This window comes from Myotis yumanensis, unplaced genomic scaffold (genome assembly GCF_028538775.1).
Source record: "Myotis yumanensis isolate MYYU_CA2020_CCGP unplaced genomic scaffold, mMyoYum1.0.hap1 SCAF_16, whole genome shotgun sequence".
In the NCBI taxonomy this organism is placed as follows: domain Eukaryota; kingdom Metazoa; phylum Chordata; class Mammalia; order Chiroptera; family Vespertilionidae; genus Myotis; species Myotis yumanensis.
In genome coordinates this window covers 29,644,310-29,663,347 of record NW_027223767.1, presented here as the reverse complement: position 1 = coordinate 29,663,347, position 19,038 = coordinate 29,644,310, and the positions used below count along the sequence as shown (strand labels likewise).

Sequence of the window (19,038 nt, the reverse complement as noted above, 5' to 3'; positions counted from 1 at the left end):
GGGAGTGTGGTGGGTGCCGGAAGAGTCTGGCCAAAAATCGTACACCTATGGATGAGGACAGTGGGGGAGGGGGGTAAAGGGAGAGGGTGGGGTGCGAACTGGGTAGAGGGGAGCTATGGGGGGAAAAAGAGGAACAACTGTAGCAATCTGAACAATAAAGATTTATTTTTTTAAAAAGACTCAGGAAGTACACAAACACACTTACAAAATGTTTTCTACATTGGGGAAGTCAAGAAATGGCAGTAAGTATATTGTGAAATCAGACATTTGTTCCTTCATTTTTTCTTTCACTGAACAAGCAAGTATTCAGTGCTGTGTCAGACACCTCTGTATACCACTTCCATTCTTTCACCTCATCTCCTGCTCTGGCCACCACCTCAGCAAGTTCTGCACACAGTTTGTCCAGCTCCATGTAGATATCATCTGACGGCACTTTACTTTGGCCATCATGCATACCCCTCTTTTCCTGTATCAGAGATTCTCTGATGCTGAGATATAGAATGCCTACAGGAATCTGCTCAATACTCGGGCATGTGCAACCTGGAAGTACTGAACAAGCACTCATGACTAAAGTGGAGGGCATTACAGCGAAGGAGGAAATCTGTGACTTGTCCTGTGGATGTCAGCCAGCCTCTGCCCTCAGCCACAACAGTGCTAAATGCAATGAGGTTGTGCAGAGGCACAATAGTGACAAGGATGGAGGCTACACATGGTACCAACAGTATGGGATTTCTCTCATCAAGGCAACTTAACTATTGCCACTACTGAATGTCTAACCTTCCAGCAGCAGAGATGTCAAGTCTCAATAAGGCCCCTCCCCTCAAAGAGAGACATGCTGAGTATCTTGAGAAAACAATCCTGCAAGAGAGAACAATCCAACCTCAGTGCCTCTGCCAGCTGGTAAGATTTACGGATAGTATGGTGTTTGCACAACCCTGCCTCAGGCAAAATGTTCCATTTCATAGCAAATGAGATGAGTCAGTGGGCATATGGGATCCACTGGTATTACTATGTACTTAATCACCCAGAAGCAGCCAGACCAAGAAAATGGTGTGGTATGAATAATTTAGCTAAGAAGACAACAAACTTCAGGATTGAGACTCTCCACAATGCAATATATGCACTAAACTAAAAGCCCATAGATCAGCGGTTCTCAAGCTGTGAGTTGAGACCCCTTTGGGGGTCGAACCACCCTTTCACAGGGGTCGCCTAAGACCAGAAGAAAACACATATATAATTATATATTGTTTTTGTGATTAATCACTATGCTTTAATTATGATCAATTTGTAACAATGAAAATACAACCTGAATATAACATATTTGCATAATTACTCATAACAGTAGCAAAATTATAGTTATGAAGTAGCAACGAAAATAATTTTATGGTTGGGGGTCACCACAACATGAGGAACTGTATTAAAGGGTCGCGGCATTAGGAAGGTTGAGAACTACTGCGATAGATGATGCCATGTCCCCAGTAACTAGAACATATAGGAACCAAGGAATTAATGTAGGATTGGTCCCTCTCTCCATGATTCCCCTTGATCTATTTGTGGTTCCATCCCTGCAACATTAGGCTTTGCTGGATTAAGTTGGAGTAGGCTCTGCTAGGTTCCTGGGAAGGATGGGGACAATGATGATGCACTAGTGTAGGGTTCCATTTAACCTGAAAGAACTAATAAAACTATCTGAAGGAGGCTTTCTACTGGATTTGACAAAACAAAGGCACAAATATATGGGAGGGAAGCAAGGGATGGACTGTATCATTCATATCTTTTGACCTTACCTCATCCACATGCTCAGTCATCACTCTTTTAGATTTACATAAGCTTTGTGCAGGTGTCTTGCTTCAGCCTGTCCTTCATAACTCTAACTTCCTGACTGGGGCTCCTCTGATCCTATGATGTGGAACACCTGCAAGAACACAACACACATGCATGAGCAAAGCAAAATTGCCAGGAAATTATACCTGTGATCCACCATTGGACAAGGATGGGTTGCTCCCATCATCTATTGCTGTGTAACCAATCACCCAAACCTTAATGGTATAAGATAACAACTATTTTATTCTACTCACAAATTCTATGAGACAGAAATCCATACAGGGCACAGTAGGGATGGCTTGTCTGCTCCATGATGCCTGGGGTCTCACCTGGGAAAACACAGGTGGCAAGGAGTGACTCCAAAAGATGGTGAATCACCCAGAACAATGCTGTCCAATATAAATAATATGAAGTCATATATGTAACTTTAAATTTCCTCATAACCACATTAAAAAAGTAAAAAGAAACAGATAAAATCAATTTTAATAATATATTTTCTCTAACACAATATATCCAAAATATTATCATTTTTGCATGTATTCAATATAAAAAAGGAGACATGTTAACAACTTTTTTGGAGGGGCGGGGTGAGTACTAAATCTTTGAAACCCAGGATGTAGTTTGTGCCTTCAGAACATCTTAATTTAGATTAGCCCCATTTATTTCTTTTCTATTTTAAGTATACTTTTTATTTTGAATTAATTGTAGATGCACATTTATTGTAAGAAATAAAAATAGACATGACACCGAGAGCACAAACAACTGGAGCAAAAATCAACACATGAGACTACATCAAACTTAAAACTTTTGTACATCAAAGGACACAGTCAACAGAGTGACAAGGCAACCAGTGGAATGGGGATACTTTACAAATCATATATCTGGTCATTTTTTGGGGGAGGGGTGTCTATTTTCTGTTATTAATATTTGGTGATTTCTATTGTTCTGTTTCTATTTTCTCTGTATCCACCCATTGAACAATTTATTTTGGTTATGGTATTACCAGTTCTATGATTTCCATTTAGTCCTTCTTTATATCTCCTACTTCTCACTTTCTATTTCTTTACTGAGGCTTTCTATTTTTTTCATTTGTTTCAAGAGTTAGACTAGCCCCATTTAAAGTGCTCAGTAACCTCATGTGACCGGTAGTTGTTGCATGAAGAAGCACTACAGTTCTAGAGGCTTCCTCACTCCTCTGCCTGGAACCTAGGCTGGGATGATTTAAAGGCTATGCTCATGTGGGACCATCTATCAGAACACCTGCATGTGGTTTGGGCTTCCTCACAGCATGGCGGTCTCAAGCTAGTCAGTCTTCTTACATGGTAGCTAGAGTTCCAAAAGTGAGTGAGTATTCCAGTGATGAAGGTTGAAGCTCCATGGCTTTCCCAACCTAGCTTCAGTGGTCACATGATTGAATAATAGTCACTAGCTCTCTCTGTGTCAAAAGAAAATATAGACCCCACTGCTTGATGAGAATGGAGGCGGTCGAAGTTTCCACATTTTCTAAATACCATAGAGATGAAAACCAAGAGAAAAATGCTTCCCCTTTCTTTCCCCAGGCAAAATATTCTGAGATGCATTCATAAGGCTCTTCAAAAATCTCAATAGAATCAAGCACTAATCCGCACAACTGGTTGACTCCCTTACTCCTGCTCCTAGGAATACTTCCCAATTTACCTAGTGCTCATGCTCTGCTTTCAGGGTAACCTAGACTAAGACCCTACCATATGCTAGTCACCAGGGAAACCACAGTAAACAAAGACGCAAAAATCCCTGCTCTCATGGAGTTATGTTCCAGATGATACAAATATTAAGAGATTTTGCCCTAACTGGTTTGGCTCAGTGGATAGAGCCTCGGCCTGCAGACTCAAGGGTCCCAGGTTCGATTCCAGTCAAGGGCATGTACCTTGGTTGCGGGAACATCCCCAGTAGGGAGTGTGCAGGAGGCAGCTGATCGATGTTTCTCTCTCATCGATGTTCTAACTCTCTGTCCCTCTCCCTTCCTCTCTGTAAAAAATCAATAAAATATAGACTTAAAAATAAAATAAAATAAAATAAAAGATTGTGAAGTAAAACATGTAGTATGTTAAGTACACAAGAGAAAAATAAAGAAATTTGGGCAGGGGGAGATTATAATTTTAGAGGTCCCAGAAAGACTTAATGAAAAGATAACTTTAGAGGAGGTTAGGGATAAAGTAATACAGATATTTGAGGGAAGAGTGGTCCAAGCAGAGGGAACAGAAATCTGGGTCAGCCTGCATAACTGAAGCAGAGTGAGTGAGGGGGAGTAGTAGGACATGAAAACAGAGAGCCAACAGGGGGCCAGATCACATAGGAGCTTATAATAGAGAGCAAACAGGGATCAGATCATACAGTGGCTTATAATTACGTATAAGAATCGGGCTTTACACTGAGTGGAATTAAAAAGCCATTGGAAGTCCAGCCAATGTGGCTCAGTGGCTGAGTGTTGACCTATAAACCAGAAGCTCCTGGTTCGATTCCCTGTCAGGGCACATGCCTGGGGTTCAGGCTCAATCCTGGGAGGTTGGAGGAGGGGGGGGCTGCAGGAGGCAGCCAATCAATTATTCTCTCTCATTATTGATGTTTCAATCTCTCTCTCTCTCTCTCCCTTTCCCTTCCTCTCTGAAATCAGTAAAAATACATATTTTTTTAAAAAGCCATTGGAGGGCTGTAACCGGTTTGGCTCAGTGGATAGAGAGTCGGCCTGTGGACTGAAAGGTCCCAGGTTCGATTCCTGTCAAGGGCATGTACCTTGGTTGCGGGCACATCCCCCGAAGGAGGTGTGTAGGAGGCAGCTGATCCATGTTTCTCTCTCATCGATGTTTCTAACTCTCTATCTCTCTCCCTTACTATCTGTAAAAACTCAATAAAATATATTTAAAGAAAAGCCATTGGAGGGTTTCAAACAGGATTGAATTGATCTAACTTATTTTTAAATAAACTCACTGTGGTTGCAATGTGCAGAATGAACTTAAGAGGTGCAAAAACAGAATCTTAGTGAGAGGCAAGGATGGCTTGGACCAGTTGGAGAGTGGAGGTGGTAAGGAATAATAAGATGCTGGACACATTTTTCAAAAGAAAAGCCAACATATTTGGTAATGGATTGGATGTGGGATGTGAAACAAAGAGAGGAGTCAGGGTACAGATTCTATGTGAGGAGTCACGCAACCATGTTTACACATTAGAGCATTCCTTCTACTGATCATCCCTGATAATAGGCTCTTTGTGCACTTGAAAGTAGTTAATTCCTGAGGGGAAAACTCTGATTTAGAAGATTAATTAAATCTAAGGAAGGATCTTTAATAAAATACGGTCACTCTTGTTGACTGTAAACAAAAAGTCAACTACATATTCTTTCTGCAAAGGTGGGAAAAAGTAAAGATTGCACTCTAGTGTATACTTACATGACCATTACAAAGAGAAAGTAAGAAGAAAGTAGTTCCTTTACCGAAAGGAAGGGGAAGTTATGGGGGAGAGGCTGTTTTAACCACACAGCTCAGTAAATTGTTAACATTCTGCCTATAGGACTTTCATGATCCACATAGGATGTGAGAGCTCCTCTCACATGGTCTCAATTCCTGTCTTGGCTAAGGTCCTTGTTACCAATTTTGATACTCTTACCTATATCCATTGGGCAGTAGGGAAAGCCCCAGATCATTGTTTCCTCAACTTCCTATTGCATTCCCTGGCTTGTTCCCTTTTTTAGAATTATCTGTTGTTGATGGTATAGCCAAAGAATAGCATTCTTCTGCCCTGTGACGTCCTGATCCTCCTCTTATAAATACAAGGGCAGAGCTGGGTCCAGGGAGTCAGGGAGGAAAGAGCCCAGGATCCTCAGGCCAGCACTGTCTGCACACTGGGGAGATGAAGGTCTCTGCAGCTGCTCTCTCCTTCTTCATCCTTGCTGCTACCCTTGGTTCCCCTGCCCATGGATCCCTGGCCCAGGAATCCTGGGATGATGGTGAGTTGAATGAGCCTTCTCACTGGGGACCAACTGAATGGTAACTTGCAGTTAGGGAGGACACACAGAGGGACACTCTCCTACAACATAGAGGTGAATCTGGCACTTGTTTAAAAGCAGTAGCAGTAGGTATAGACCTTTTTCTGCAGCTTTTGTCCTTGGGAAAAACCATATACAGAAGATTGGTTCCATTTGGGGAAACAATTCTCTCCCTTTTCATGGCCAGAATTATTTGATACTTTCTCTTAGCTGATATAGGACTATATGTAGAAGAGCAAAAGAACTGTACTAAAATTATAAATCTGGAGAAAGAAGCATAGAACCCTACATTAGAACTATTATATACCATGTAGAATGAAACTATCATTTTGAAGAAGAAATGGGACAATCTGGACAAGTCCACCTCATCATTCTATTTTTAAAACTAGTATCTAGCACTGTCTATGTACAAGCAGGCACTGCTCTAATTGTCTTATAGATATTAATACATTAAATCATCTTAACAATCCTGGCATCAGGATTTTAGAGATGGTTAGGTGGGGCATGGCCAAAAAAAGGTTGGGAACCACTGGTCTAGACATATTTTAGAATGCAGAATCTTTCAGGTTTTACAAAGGTAATATAGCCCTGGCTGGTTTTCTCAATGGTTAGAGCTTTGGTCCTCAGAGAGAAGGGTCACGGGTTCGATTCCCAGTCTAGGGGATGGAGTTAGACTGAGAAATGACGTAGGCAGAGATACTTAGACACTACTGTCTCCCACCGACTTCTCTTTCCTTCTTGTCTGTTTCTCCCAAACAGAACCAAGCATGGTGATACATCAGTTGGATCCCAGAGGACCCTCTCCCGGTAAGTGAGCCTGGCCAGTCTAAGTCAGCAGTTGGGCAATGACCCAGAAACCATTAGGTCACTGGTTCAATTCTGCATCAGGGCACATGCCCAGGTTGCGGACTCAGTCCCCAGTAGGGCCTGTGCAGCCTCTCTCTCATCAGAGTTTCTTTCTCTCTATCCCTCTTCCTTCCTCTCCTTCTAAAAATCAATGAAAACACTATGTGTTATTTTTTTTTAAAGAAGGTAAATGTTTAGTTGTGGCATATATTTAAAAGCGGCTGGCGGGTACAGATCTGCTCAGTGGCTTCATTCACCTTGTTTAGAGGACATGGGGAAAGAGAAAGGGTGCTGAGGATGGTGAACATCTACAGGGAAGATCAGATTGGGCAATGGGTCCCTCCTCCATAGATTACCTCTGTTCCTCCTGCCTGTCCTGGAGAAGGCTCACCTACCAGGGAGGGTGCTCTCTGATGCCTCCTGCACGCATCAAACCCTTCCACTTCTGGGAGAAATGGTCCTGGCCCTGTTGTGTCCTTGGCCTGGGTGCTTCAGACACAACTCAACCCGGAGAAGTGTGAAGCAAGGAGATGCCAGCAAATGCTGTAGAGGAGGAAAACACACCCTTTGAGCCCTGTGCCTTCTCACCCTCCCCAGTACTTTAGAGGGAAGGAGGAACGGAAATAGTCTTTTCCAAAGACTGCCTTTCCTCTTACTACAGGCTTTCACCGTCCTCCTGACTGCTGCCCGTCCTATACACCACGAAAAATCCGATGCAGATTCATGGAAAGTTACTTTGTAACGACCAGTGGGTGCTCCCAGCCTGCTGTCATGTAAGTGCCAAGCATACCAGCCATATCTTGGGAGGAGGGACCTGATGATGGATGGATGCCCATAAAAGTCACATCCTCTGGATCCTTCAAGGTCAAGGGAGGCTGTGTCCTCATTCTCATCCTGATCCTGCAGAGCATCAGATATGAGATGTTCCCATTGAAGATGGAAGCTAGGAAAGGAAGGAGAGAGCAGGAGCAGGTCTGCACCAGGAAACTCCCATGAGTCACTAAGGAAGTCTCACAGGCTGAGGGAGCGTCTCAGAGAGGAGACACCCTGAGTGCCTGCAGCAGAGAAAGGAACAAGCTGGGCTGAGTGGAGAATCTGAAGGGCCGGGAAGATGGGGCTCCCCATCTCTATTTGTAGAACCCTCCTCAATGTGTAACCTTTCTCCTCCTTGTTCCCCAGCTTCACCACCAAAGGGGGGCAGCTTGTCTGTGCCAACCCCAATAATGCGGAAGTTCAGGATTGTGTAACGAACCTGAACAGGACTCAACTCCAGGTACTGAGAAAATTGTTGACTGAAAAGCAGGGATACTAGGTCCCAGCCACCCATCTCCATTCCCTCTTTTCTCACCTCCTGGAAGCTTCTTGGCTGGAATTATTTTGTCAAAAGCAACAATTACTGTTCCATTCTGGTTATAAAAACTGTGCATTAATAAAATGCATCCAATTTAACTTCACTTGATCTTTGAGAGGAAAAAGAAATGCAGGAATTGCTGAACTTTGGATTTGTGTTTTTGAAAATGAGATATCAGAGTAACATTTTTTAAGAAGCTAAAAACATGACTCATTCAGCCCTGGCCAGCGTGGCTCAATGGTTAGAATGTAGGCCCTCACACCAAAGGGTCTTAGTTTTAACTTTCAGTCAACAGCAGTACCTGTTTTGTAGGTGTGATCCTGACCCTGATGGGGTGCATGTGGGTGGCAATGAGTCGATGCATCGCTCTCATATTGATGTTTCTTTTTCTCTCTCTCTCTCTTCTCTCCCTCTCTCTCTCTCTTCCCTCCCCACCTCCTTTCCACTGTCAATGGGAAAAAATATTGCCTAAGAATTTAAAAAATAAATAAAAATTTAAAAAACATGTCTCATTCAAAGTTGACAGATCGCATATATGTCAAAGTTGTACTTCACCTATTAATGAGGGAACCATACTGATTGTATTATCATCTGAGGAACAGAGATTTATACAGTTAGGTGGGGGTGGCATTCTGAAATTTGGTTAACTTAGATAAAAATAAAGTAATATTCAATATTCCAATATAACTGTAACTTTTGCAATTATCTTTTCTACCAAAAAAAAAAAGCCCCACACATTTTCATCAGTGCTGGACCAAAATTTACAAGTTAACATGTAAGTGGTCTGATCAATAATAAATAGAGCATCCATCAAAAGTTCATTCTCCTCACCCCTCACAGATGAAAGGTGTTCTGGGGTGGGCCTTTTAGACAATTTCCCAATGTAATTGAAAGGCATGCAGTCATCCTGTTGCCTTATTTCCATTTGGAATGTTTTTTCTTAATAGATATACTTCCTAAAAGATGTCATCTTTAAACTTAAAGGACATTAAGGAAAACATTTCAAGTTGAAGTTAGTATCAGTTTTACATCCATACCTTTAAAGCCTATACATTTATATTTACAATTAGTAAATCTTGGTCAACTCTCTCATAAAACTCAGAAGAAAGCACTGAATTCTAAACAACAAGAAAGCTTTTCTATGCGTCTATCATAAAGGCTGAATAGATTAATGGTTTGAAGTAAATAGATTTTGCCCGAGCTTCCTGTTTTATAGGTATTCATCTCAAAAGGCTTGAAAAACCAAGAGGATATGAGGATCAGTCTCTAGAAAAACAAAAAACACCCAGGCATACTCAGCCAAAAATCTGAGTTCTGTGTGACTTAGTCGATACAGAGATAGATAATCATATAGAGAAAATATTCCTGCTGCAGAGAGGAATTTTGCCACCGAACTCAGTGTACTATACATAAGGACTTATGCACTATGGCTTGAGCTTATGTTTATTTTTCCTGTGAGCTCATGAGTTACTAGAAGGGTAGGACCCTGTCTTACCCATCTTTGTGTCTACAGTACTAGTTACAGCGCCTAGCATATTCTCTTTTAACTAGTTTATTTTTTATAGTATATTTTTATTAATTTCAGAGAGGAAGGGAGAAGGAGAGAGAGAGAGATCAATGATGACAGAGAATCATTGGTTGGCTGTCTCCTGCATGCCAGCTACTGGGGATCGAGCCCACAACCTGGGCATGTGCCCTTGGCCAGAATTGAACCTGGGAACCTCAGTCCTCAGGCCATCGCTCTATCCACTGAGCCAAAACAGCTAAGGCTAACTTGTTTATTGGTTGGCTTTTTTAAAATTGATTTTTTACAGAGAGGAAGGGATTGGGATAGAGAGTTAGGCACTTGCATGAGAGAGAAATATCGATCAGCTGCCTCCTGCACACCCCTCACTGGGGATGTGCCCACAACCAAGGTACATGCCTTGACCCGAATTGAACCTGTGACCCTTCAGTCTGCAGGCCGACACTCTGTCCACTGAGCCAAACCAGCTAGGGCTAACTTATTTATTGATTGGCATTTTTTAATGAATGGGAATACTTATGCTAGCATGAAATAATTATCTTACAGTGTATTTCACAGTAGAAGTAATGAATGACCTAATCTACTGAGCAGTTAGTGATCTCATTTGTCTTCCTCCCAACTGTTTGTCAGGCTTAGAACCCAGATGGCAGAGGTACCCAAGAAGATCAATACAAAAGTGGTTGTCCCTTGAAAGGTTTGATAATTCAAAGGGCTATTTGTAGTATCATGTGAGGCTTCTTATAATCACTTCCCTTAAGCCAAAAAGAATCCATTTGCTAAAGAGCACCATTAATTAGCTTAATAAGGATTAATGACATACAAGGCTCTAGGTGCCATGGACAAAGGATCATAACTGAGTTTTTATAGAAAAGAACATCTCCTTATATCTCAATAAATAGAATTATTAGGCAAGCATTTCATCTTTGACCAGGAGGATGAAGAGATTTTTATTTTGTAATTAGCATCGTTAGGGGCATTTTTGATACATTTACTTATGTAGACATTTCTAACTATACCACTTAACCATGGTTTTTAAATTATGTTTTTCGTGATTTCAGAGAGAGAAAGGGAGAGGGAGAGGGAGATAGAAACATGAGCGAGAATCGCCCCAGGATTGAGCCTGAAACCCAGGCAGGTGCCCTGACTGGGAAGCAAATCATGATCCCTTGGTTCATGGGTCACTGCTCAACCACTGAGCCATATTGGCTGGGCTTAACCACCATTTTAGTTTTTATTTTTTAATTTTTTTTTATTGACTTCAGAGAGGAAGGGAGAGGGAGAGAGAGATAGAAACACCAATGATGAGAGAGAATCATTGATTGGCTGCCTCCTGCACGCCCCCTACTGGGGATCAAATCTGTAACCCAGGCAGATGCCCTTGACAGAAATCAGAACTGGGAGCTTTCATTCTCTATCCACTGAGACAAGTCAGCTAGGGCTTAACCATCATTTTAAACATTTATTTTTAATATTAGTATAACAATTTCTACATTGAAATTCTTAACACCAGTCTGCTCTCTAGGTAACTTAATATGTTCTTAATAATACTGTTTACATAACTCATTGATTAATTAAACATTTAACATATAAATGTTCATCTAATTTAGATTACTGGTATGTTATAAAAAAATTCTGAGTTAATGGCATTTAAATTAATGCAAGTGTTCTATATTTATTGTCCTATAGAAGACAATTTAAGGTTAAGCTGAATTCCTCTCTTCTTTTACAGCCCTTCAAAAGTGTCAAAATCATTATGGGTTGTAAAAACACACACCATAGGCCCAATTTCATCCATGGGCCCTAAATATAAATATAAATATACATATAAATATAAGCAGATGGTATATGAACACTTATATAACAAGGCTCATATGGATGTGTATGATAATTCAGACCTCATTACCACTTTTCCTCTATAATTAAAAAGTTTTTCCTGTCTATACCTTGTCTATATGATTATAAAATTGAAAATGTATGGGAGATATTAAATGCTAGAGATGGGTTGGAGCCCTACACAACTTACAGAATTGTAGAATTTTATTCCTGGCAGAAATTGTAGAGATTACCTGATTTGAACCCCTTTTTATTTTACATATAACTAAACACTCATAAATAAATATAATTTATAGTTAATTTACAAATACTTGAAGAATAGCAGGCCTTCAAATGAATCCTTGTGTAATTCTTTCAAATTATTTTCGCTGAGAATTTTGAAAAAATGTAAGTTATTTCTTTTTGTTTTTAAATATATTTTTATTGATCTTAGAGAGAAAGGAAGAAAGAAAGAGAGAAACATCGATGATAGGAGAGAATCATTGATCAGCTACCTCCTGAATGCCCCACACTGGTGATTTAGCCCACAACCCTGGCATGTGCTCTGACCAGAAATCAAACTGGTGATCTGATTCACAGGTCAACCTTCAACCACTGGGCCATGCCGGCCTGGTTGTAAAGGTTATTTCTGAATCAAAATGCAAAATAACTACAACTATTTATTGCACAGAAATATATACATATGGAAAACCTGGGTAAATGTGCCATGAAAATACCCTAATTTTTATTTAAGGATGGTGACCTCTGCTCTTTTTTCATTCAAAAATTTCTTCTCATGTCCTCCTCTGTCTCCATCACTCATCACTCACACATCCAAACACACACACACACACACACACCTGTCCACTCTTCCCACTAAATCATATATTTAATGTCTACCCTCTAGATCACAAAGTCTGCTAGAACCCAAATCTGAGTGGTAACAACATTAGCAGATCTGCCATTTCCTCCGCTCCACCCATTTCTCTGATAATACAACTACATATTTAATACAAAGCAACAATTGCGTGGTAAAAAAAAAAAAAAGCATCTCAGCATCAGGCTAGAGAAGCTTCCTGATGAGAAAACTGGAGAGGAGTCGCCATGGATAAATTCATTACAGATCCAGGAAGGACGTTTATCCTTTGAAATGGGATAAAAAGAAAAAGTCATTTCCTAACAAATCCCCCTACACTTTTGCTGTGTGACTTAGAAGCTGGTCCAAAAGTTCATCTTCTGTAATTACATCTGCATGATCAATTGTACAACTCCTGCAACAGGTGACATGAAACTGTTACTCAGGCAAAGCAAAAGGATCAAATTAGTAAGACACCTAATTCCTATAATTTCTTACTTTAATTCTGGATTTTACCAAAATGACTGAATCGGGTGAATTATCACATTTGTTTTGGTTTTGCTTTTTTTTTTCTGCTTTGCTTTTTTTTTCCTGCTTTGCTTTTTAATCAGCCATTCACCAGCAACTATAACAGAAGCTCATTAGCATTTAAGAATAAAAACACAACCAGATAAGGCTCCCCCAACAACTGTGGGCTAAAAGGGGCCACATGATAAACCTGACAACTTCAGGGGAGGCCTGTGTGGCAGCCTTACAAACTCAGAGACTTAAAATAACCACAAAGGATGGTCTGAAATTAAAACTTTTTAAAATATATATTTTTATTGATTTCAGAGAGGCAGGAAGAGGGACAGGGAGATAGAAACATCCAGTATGAGAGAAAATCATTGATCAGTTGCTCACAACTTGGGCATGTGCCCTGACTGGGAATTAAACCCGGACCCTTTAGTCCACAAGCCAGCGCTCTATCCAAGGAGCCAAACTAGCTTGGACTGAAATTAACACTTCTTATCTAAAAGCAGTAGTCATGTGCTAGGCTAGAATCTTACCTGACAAAGTTCAATTTTCACCTTAACTAAGCCTGTGTGTTGTCTTTTTGCATCTACCATAACATTCCTTTGGGATGTCAAAGTAATTTCCTTTTTCTAAACCCCTCACAGCACAGGGGCCACATCAGAGGGGAGACCACAAATCTCCTCATTGTTATTGAATTAATTGCTGACTGTTAACTATCTTGTACCCACCTATGTAAAAGAAATATGTGTCTATCATTTTACTTTTTATTCTATCACCATTGGATTTAACCCATGTAAGTCTTATTTGGATTGTAATGTATCAAATAAGGTGCAAACCTGCCATTCTCTGGAGCATTTTCTCAATCCTTTGAGATTTTGCTTCCCAGCAATTGTCAGTTTGGCTCAAATAAACTCACAAACATTCTCTACAGGTTTGAATATTTCTTAGGTTGACATAAACCAAAATGATCTATTTCCTCAACATAATTTTAAAACCACACACCGAGGGGTGCAAAGAGGAGCGAGAGAGAGAGAGAGAGAGAGAAAGGGAGAAAGAGGAGAGAAGGAGAGAGAGAGCAGGGAGGTAGACAACGTGTCTAAATCCTCAAGTCCCTTTTAAAGAACAGATACATAATAAAAACCTAAAGGAAACCACATTAGAAACACAGAGAGGTCTGCAAATCAAGAGGCTTCTTTCATCCCAAAATACCAAACCAACACAAGGGGAGAAAACATGAATGCAGTGGATCCATGGGCCAAAGTTTCGGTCCTGCCTCATGGAGACACTGCACTGGGGCAAATTTTGAAGAGGAAAATGGGAGGGCAGGGGGCAGAGAAAGAGCGAGCCAGTATGTGGCCTGCAAACTGCAACAAGGCAACCTCCATGAACAATTCGCTCTGTCCTCTGGTAGATGTAGGTGTGCTGTTCTGTTGTGCTGTGTGTGTTTTTGTTGTGTGTGAGTGTCACTCGATGTGCCCTGGCATTTCCCCTCAGTCGGGGGAGTGGAGGTTGGGGTTCGGGTTGGAGAGCTCAGGTGAGGGCAGAGGAGGTGGGCAGGAGCCCGCAGCCATGGGCTGGGTGGGTACCTGTAGGCGCTGTGCCTCCTGAAGCCGCTTTCCGTGCAGTCACTGGCCGGGTCGCCCTCTTCCTCATCCTCCCCTCCTCTTCCTCGGCGTCCTCGGAATCCAGGGCCTCCTCTGCTTCCCGGCTTCGTCGTCCTCTTCTCCTTGGTGGTCAACGTACACCACACAGCATTGGGTCTGAGCCACGGAGCCCCTTATGGCCCCAGGCGCTGGGGGTCGGGTCGGGGAGGTGGGGAGGAGCTGGCGGCTGCTACCTGGGGTGACTGCTGCCCCCGCCGCGTCCCCCCCCCCCCGCCCCCCCGCCCCGCATCATCTAGGCCCCCACCTCAGCCACCTCGTCCCGCCAGGGAAGTGCTGCCAGGAGAGGGGAGCCCTAGATGGGTCCTCAAGTGGGTGGGGGCGGGGCCAGGGCTGCCTGGGTTGGCTGGCACGTGGGCGGGGGCGGGGTCAGGGCTGCCTGGGTGGACTGGCACGTGGGCGGGGGCGGGGCCAGGGCTGCCTGGGTTGGCTGGCACGTGGGCGGGGGCGGGGCCAGCCCTGCCTGGGCGGGCTGGCACGTGGGTGGGGCGGGGCCAGGGCTGCCTGGTAGGATTGGCACGTGGGTGGGGGCGGGGCCAGGGCTGCCTGGGTTGGCTGGCGCGGGGGCGGGGCGGGGCCAGGGCTGCCTGGGTGGGCTGGCACGTGGGTGGGGCGGGGCCAGGGTTGCCTGGGTGGACTGGCACATGGGCGGGGGCGGGGCCAGCGCTGCCTGGGTGGGCTGGCACGTGGGTGGGGCGGGGCCAGGGTTGCCTGGTGGCCTGTCCCAGTGTCCATTCAAGTTGAAGGTGGCCGCCTGGTGCGGGCAGGAATGAGGCCCTAGGGAATTGCTGGGGCCTCACTCTGGACCGCCTTGAAGCCCTAAGTCCTATCCTCCATTTTGCTAGGTGACTGCTGGAACCAATGGTTGACAAGCAACAGGTACCACAGGCCTGGAGCAGCGTGGTCACCTGAGCTGCACCTCCCAGGAGCCTAGAACTGAATGAGCCTCACTGATGCACTAAAGCAGCGGTTCTCAAACTGGGTGTTGAAGGACCCTTTCACAGGGGTCACCTAAGACCATCGAAAAAAACATTTGTAATTACATCTTGTTTTGTGATTAATCACTATGCAATGAAAATACATCCTGCATATCAGATATTTACATTATGATTCATAATCTTAGCAAAATTACAGTTAGGAAGTAGCAACGAAAATAATTTTATGATTGGGGGTCACCACAATATGAGGAACTGTATTAAAGGGTTTCGGCATTAGGAAGGTTGAGAATCACTGCTCTAGAGGGAAATGTGCATGCTGTCCAGACTGATGCCTCCCAGTTGCCGTTATGAGTATTTGCCTTTTAATATTAATTTGGAGACATACTTTTTATTTATTTATACTAGAGGCCCAGTACATGAAATTCGTGCATGGGTAGGCTGCCTAGCAGCTGCTGGGGGGGAAGGGGGAGGAGGGAAGAAGCGGGGGAGAGTTGCAGGGGGGCGGGGTGGGTGGGGAGGGCCTCCCTTCCCTGGCTGCCAGGCTGGACCTTCCTTCCTTCCATGCTGCCCCCTGGTTGTAGCGCACATCATACTGAGCCATCGAACTTACGGTCTCCCAGTCGAACTCCGGAGGAGACAGTTTGCATATTAGCCTAGAAAAACCCCATACAGTTTTATATATTTACATTCCATACCCTGCTAAATTTGCAGAAATGAAAGATTTTGCAACATAGTAATACAAGCAACTAAAGAATCTATGTTAGATACTTTTGTTTCTGAAGTCTCTAGGCCATTTCCCCAGAATGTGCTCCAGCTTTGTAGAAAATACCTTTTGTTACAGTCAGGGCACATACCTAGGTTCAATCCCCAGTAGGAGGTGTGCAGGAGGCAGCCAATCAGGATTCTTTCTCATTGATGTTTCCTCTCTCTCTCTCTTCCTCTCCACTCCTCTCTGAAGTCAATAAAAATATATTTTTAAAAGGTTAAGATGGTAAATTTTAGGGTATGTGCATTTTACTACAATTTTCATGCATTGGGCCTCTAGCAAAAACATAAAAAGCACAGAAGTCACCCTTCCACTTCTGTCTTAACATCCATCCAATTCCTTCACCCAAAACACCTAACATCACCAGTCTTTGTGTATTTTTCCAGAATCTATGCCTATACGAGCAAATCCATATAATCATGTAGACAGTTTCATATGGGGAGAAACTGATGCCTAATACACTGTGATACAGGGGTTCAGTGAGACAGACTTGAGACCCTTTGAGCTTGTTCATATATGAACAAATGATGCCCTTGTAATGGTTGCGGACTTGACTCCAGGCTCCAAGTCTTCCTCTGTATATCAGCCATGCTAACAACCTATAGATTTTTGTGAGCACAAAATTCCTTGAACCCAGCATGTAAAGAGGACACATGTGTCAATATAGTGTTTGGTTGTTTTGGGGGGAAACTTCCAATCAGAATAACAGAGCCCTGGCCAGAGTGGCTCTGTGGCTTGTATGTTCTCCCATACACCCCAAGGTTGTCAGTTGGATTCATGGTCAGGGCACACGCTTGGGTTTAGGCTCCATCCCCGCGAGAGGGCAGGCAAGGGAAGTTTTGGTCTCATATCGATGTTCCTCTCTCCTTCTTTCCCTTCTCTCTCACACTTAAAAAAAATCTTTTAAAAAATTTAAAGAACATCACAGAATTTACTCAATCCCCAAGCTTCCATAGAAGGGAATTAGGCCAGACTTAGTTGGACCATGTGTCCCATGGCTACAGGTCCTGTGGAGAGGGAGCCTGCATGGAATGCATCACGCTTATAGGGAAGGTGAGGCAGGAACATCTATACCACCACCATGAAAGCTGTTGGATGAAAGAAATTATCTCATTGGAAAAGGGGACTATTTTTCCATTACTTGCTGGTACCTGCTGAGCTAGCGATCTGGTGAGCTACTGAAAGGGGACAGGAAATGAGTCTCTAGGATGATCCCATTTGTTTCTCCTCACCTCCTGGATTCCCCACACTCACTGATCCCCATTCCCAGGCTGTGCCTTAAACACACTATGTATTTGCTGGCTCACTGGTCAACACAGAGAAAAACACTTGCTTTCATTCTCAGTAAGGAACTTTGGGAGGTCACTTGGGCAGGCACCAAGAGAACAGCATCTGCAAACTAATTAACCACATAGGACCTGGAGGCCCTTGCTCTCTGCCTAGAACCCCACCTAACCATTTCAGATAAGAATTCCAAATTGGCCGAAACCGGTTTGGCTCAGTGGGTAGAGCGTCGGCCTGCGGACTGAAAGGTCCCGGGTTCGATTCCGGTCAAGGGCATGTACATTGGTTGCGGGCACATCCCCAGTAGGAGATGTGCAGGAGGCAGCTGGTCGATGTTTCTCTCTCATCGATGTTTCTAACTCTCTATCCCTCTCTCTTCCTCTCTGTAAAAAATCAATAAAATATATTTTTTAAAAAAAAGAATTCCAAATTGTCCCCATTTACCCTTTATTCTTATAGAAAATCTCATCCTCATTAGACAATCCTTGTCATGTAGCTTCTGTGCCATGTTTTGCTTGTATGTGGCATTGAGCGGTCTAAACGTATCCCTTAGCCAAGGCGGCCGCTTTCTCCAGCAAAAGCCCTCCTAGAAACAGACACATAAATATGAATTCTGTGTTTCCCTTGTTTCTCCTGCCACAAAACATGGTGTCCTGTTTCCCAGTCCCACTGCTTCACTGGGGGACACTGTTCTATTGTTCTGTGTGTGGTTGGCACCATTCTGCATCTCATATTGCTAAGCCACCAGCATTTATCTGTGGTCATTTAGGTCTATTATTAAATCTTGTTCACTGAGAATTTCTTTCACTCACTCAGGCATTTAAGTCTCACTGACTTAATGTGATTTAGTAATGACTCTCCTCTCTTTGCTGGAGTAGAGGAACCAGTACATTCACTTGGAATCATGTGGCGAAGGATCTGTGTTGGACACAGAAGTAAGTAGGTAGGTTTGGTGCTGGGCTGAGCTGGAGGGAGCGGAGGAACACACACATGACCCACAGTGGGGTCCACAGAGGCTGAGGCAGGACAAGTCAATGGAGCAGTGGCCCCACCAGTACGTTTCCTGAAATAAAGTCCTGAGGAGGGAAGTCGTAGGCAGTTACTGTTCTCACACATTCTTCTTTACCCTTTATCTCCAGCAACTCCCTGGTAGCTATCCAATAGTTTAGAGGGGTTTCTGTTGTTGTGGTTTGTTTTTCAAAAGACTTTTGATTATTATTTTTATTGATTTCAGAGAGAGGAAGGGAAAGAAACATGCTCCCCTACGACCCTGACATGTGCCCTGACCTGTAATCCAACATGGACCTCCTGGTAGGTGAGATGACATTGAATCAACTGAGCCACACTGGCCGGGCTGGGAGTTTTTTTAATTAAAAAAAAATACCAAAAACCTACTCTGAATTTTACACCAGCTTTAAAGAGTGAAGAACCAGCTATACCAGGACAGGGCACATATTTATCCACTATCTTAAAGGCTTGGGGTGGGGGGGGGGGGGGGGGAATAGGCTCAGGGACCCAAATATTCTGAGAACCCCAAGGCCTGTTGAGAGGGGAGAAAGTGAATGATCCTCTATGGATAGGAGGTCAAATGTATTATAAATAACTGGTGAGCTAGGGGGACAGAGCACCAGAATAACC

The 19,038-nt window shown here is 43.3% G+C and overlaps 1 protein-coding gene across 3 annotated transcripts; it reads left to right on the top strand.

Moving 5' to 3' along the window:
- The first annotated feature begins 5,665 nt into the window (after nt 1–5,665).
- On the top strand, nt 5,666–15,428 carry LOC138994069 (C-C motif chemokine 15-like). Of its 3 annotated transcripts, none has more exons than XM_070393698.1 (5): nt 5,666–5,806; nt 6,605–6,652; nt 7,353–7,464; nt 7,871–7,964; nt 15,258–15,428. In XM_070393698.1, exons 1-5 carry the CDS (start codon nt 5,710–5,712, stop codon nt 15,279–15,281), a joined length of 375 nt encoding a protein of 124 aa, XP_070249799.1. In that variant the 5' UTR covers nt 5,666–5,709; the 3' UTR covers nt 15,282–15,428. The 3 variants fall into 3 exon arrangements, with proteins under 3 accessions (XP_070249799.1, XP_070249800.1, XP_070249798.1); XM_070393699.1 differs by lacking the exon at nt 15,258–15,428 and adding an exon at nt 8,516–8,688; XM_070393697.1 differs by lacking the exon at nt 15,258–15,428 and having other exon boundaries at nt 7,871–8,688.
- The last annotated feature ends 3,610 nt before the right edge of the window (nt 15,429–19,038 follow it).

Coding starts and splice junctions, on each gene's coding strand:
- LOC138994069 (XM_070393697.1), top strand. CDS start 5,710: ATGAAGGTCTCTGCAGCTGCTCTCTCCTTCTTCATCCTTGCTGCTACC. Junction 5,807..6,604: donor CCAGGAATCCTGGGATGATG/GTGAGTTGAATG, acceptor TCTCCCAAACAG/AACCAAGCATGGTGATACAT. Junction 6,653..7,352: donor TCCCAGAGGACCCTCTCCCG/GTAAGTGAGCCT, acceptor CTCTTACTACAG/GCTTTCACCGTCCTCCTGAC.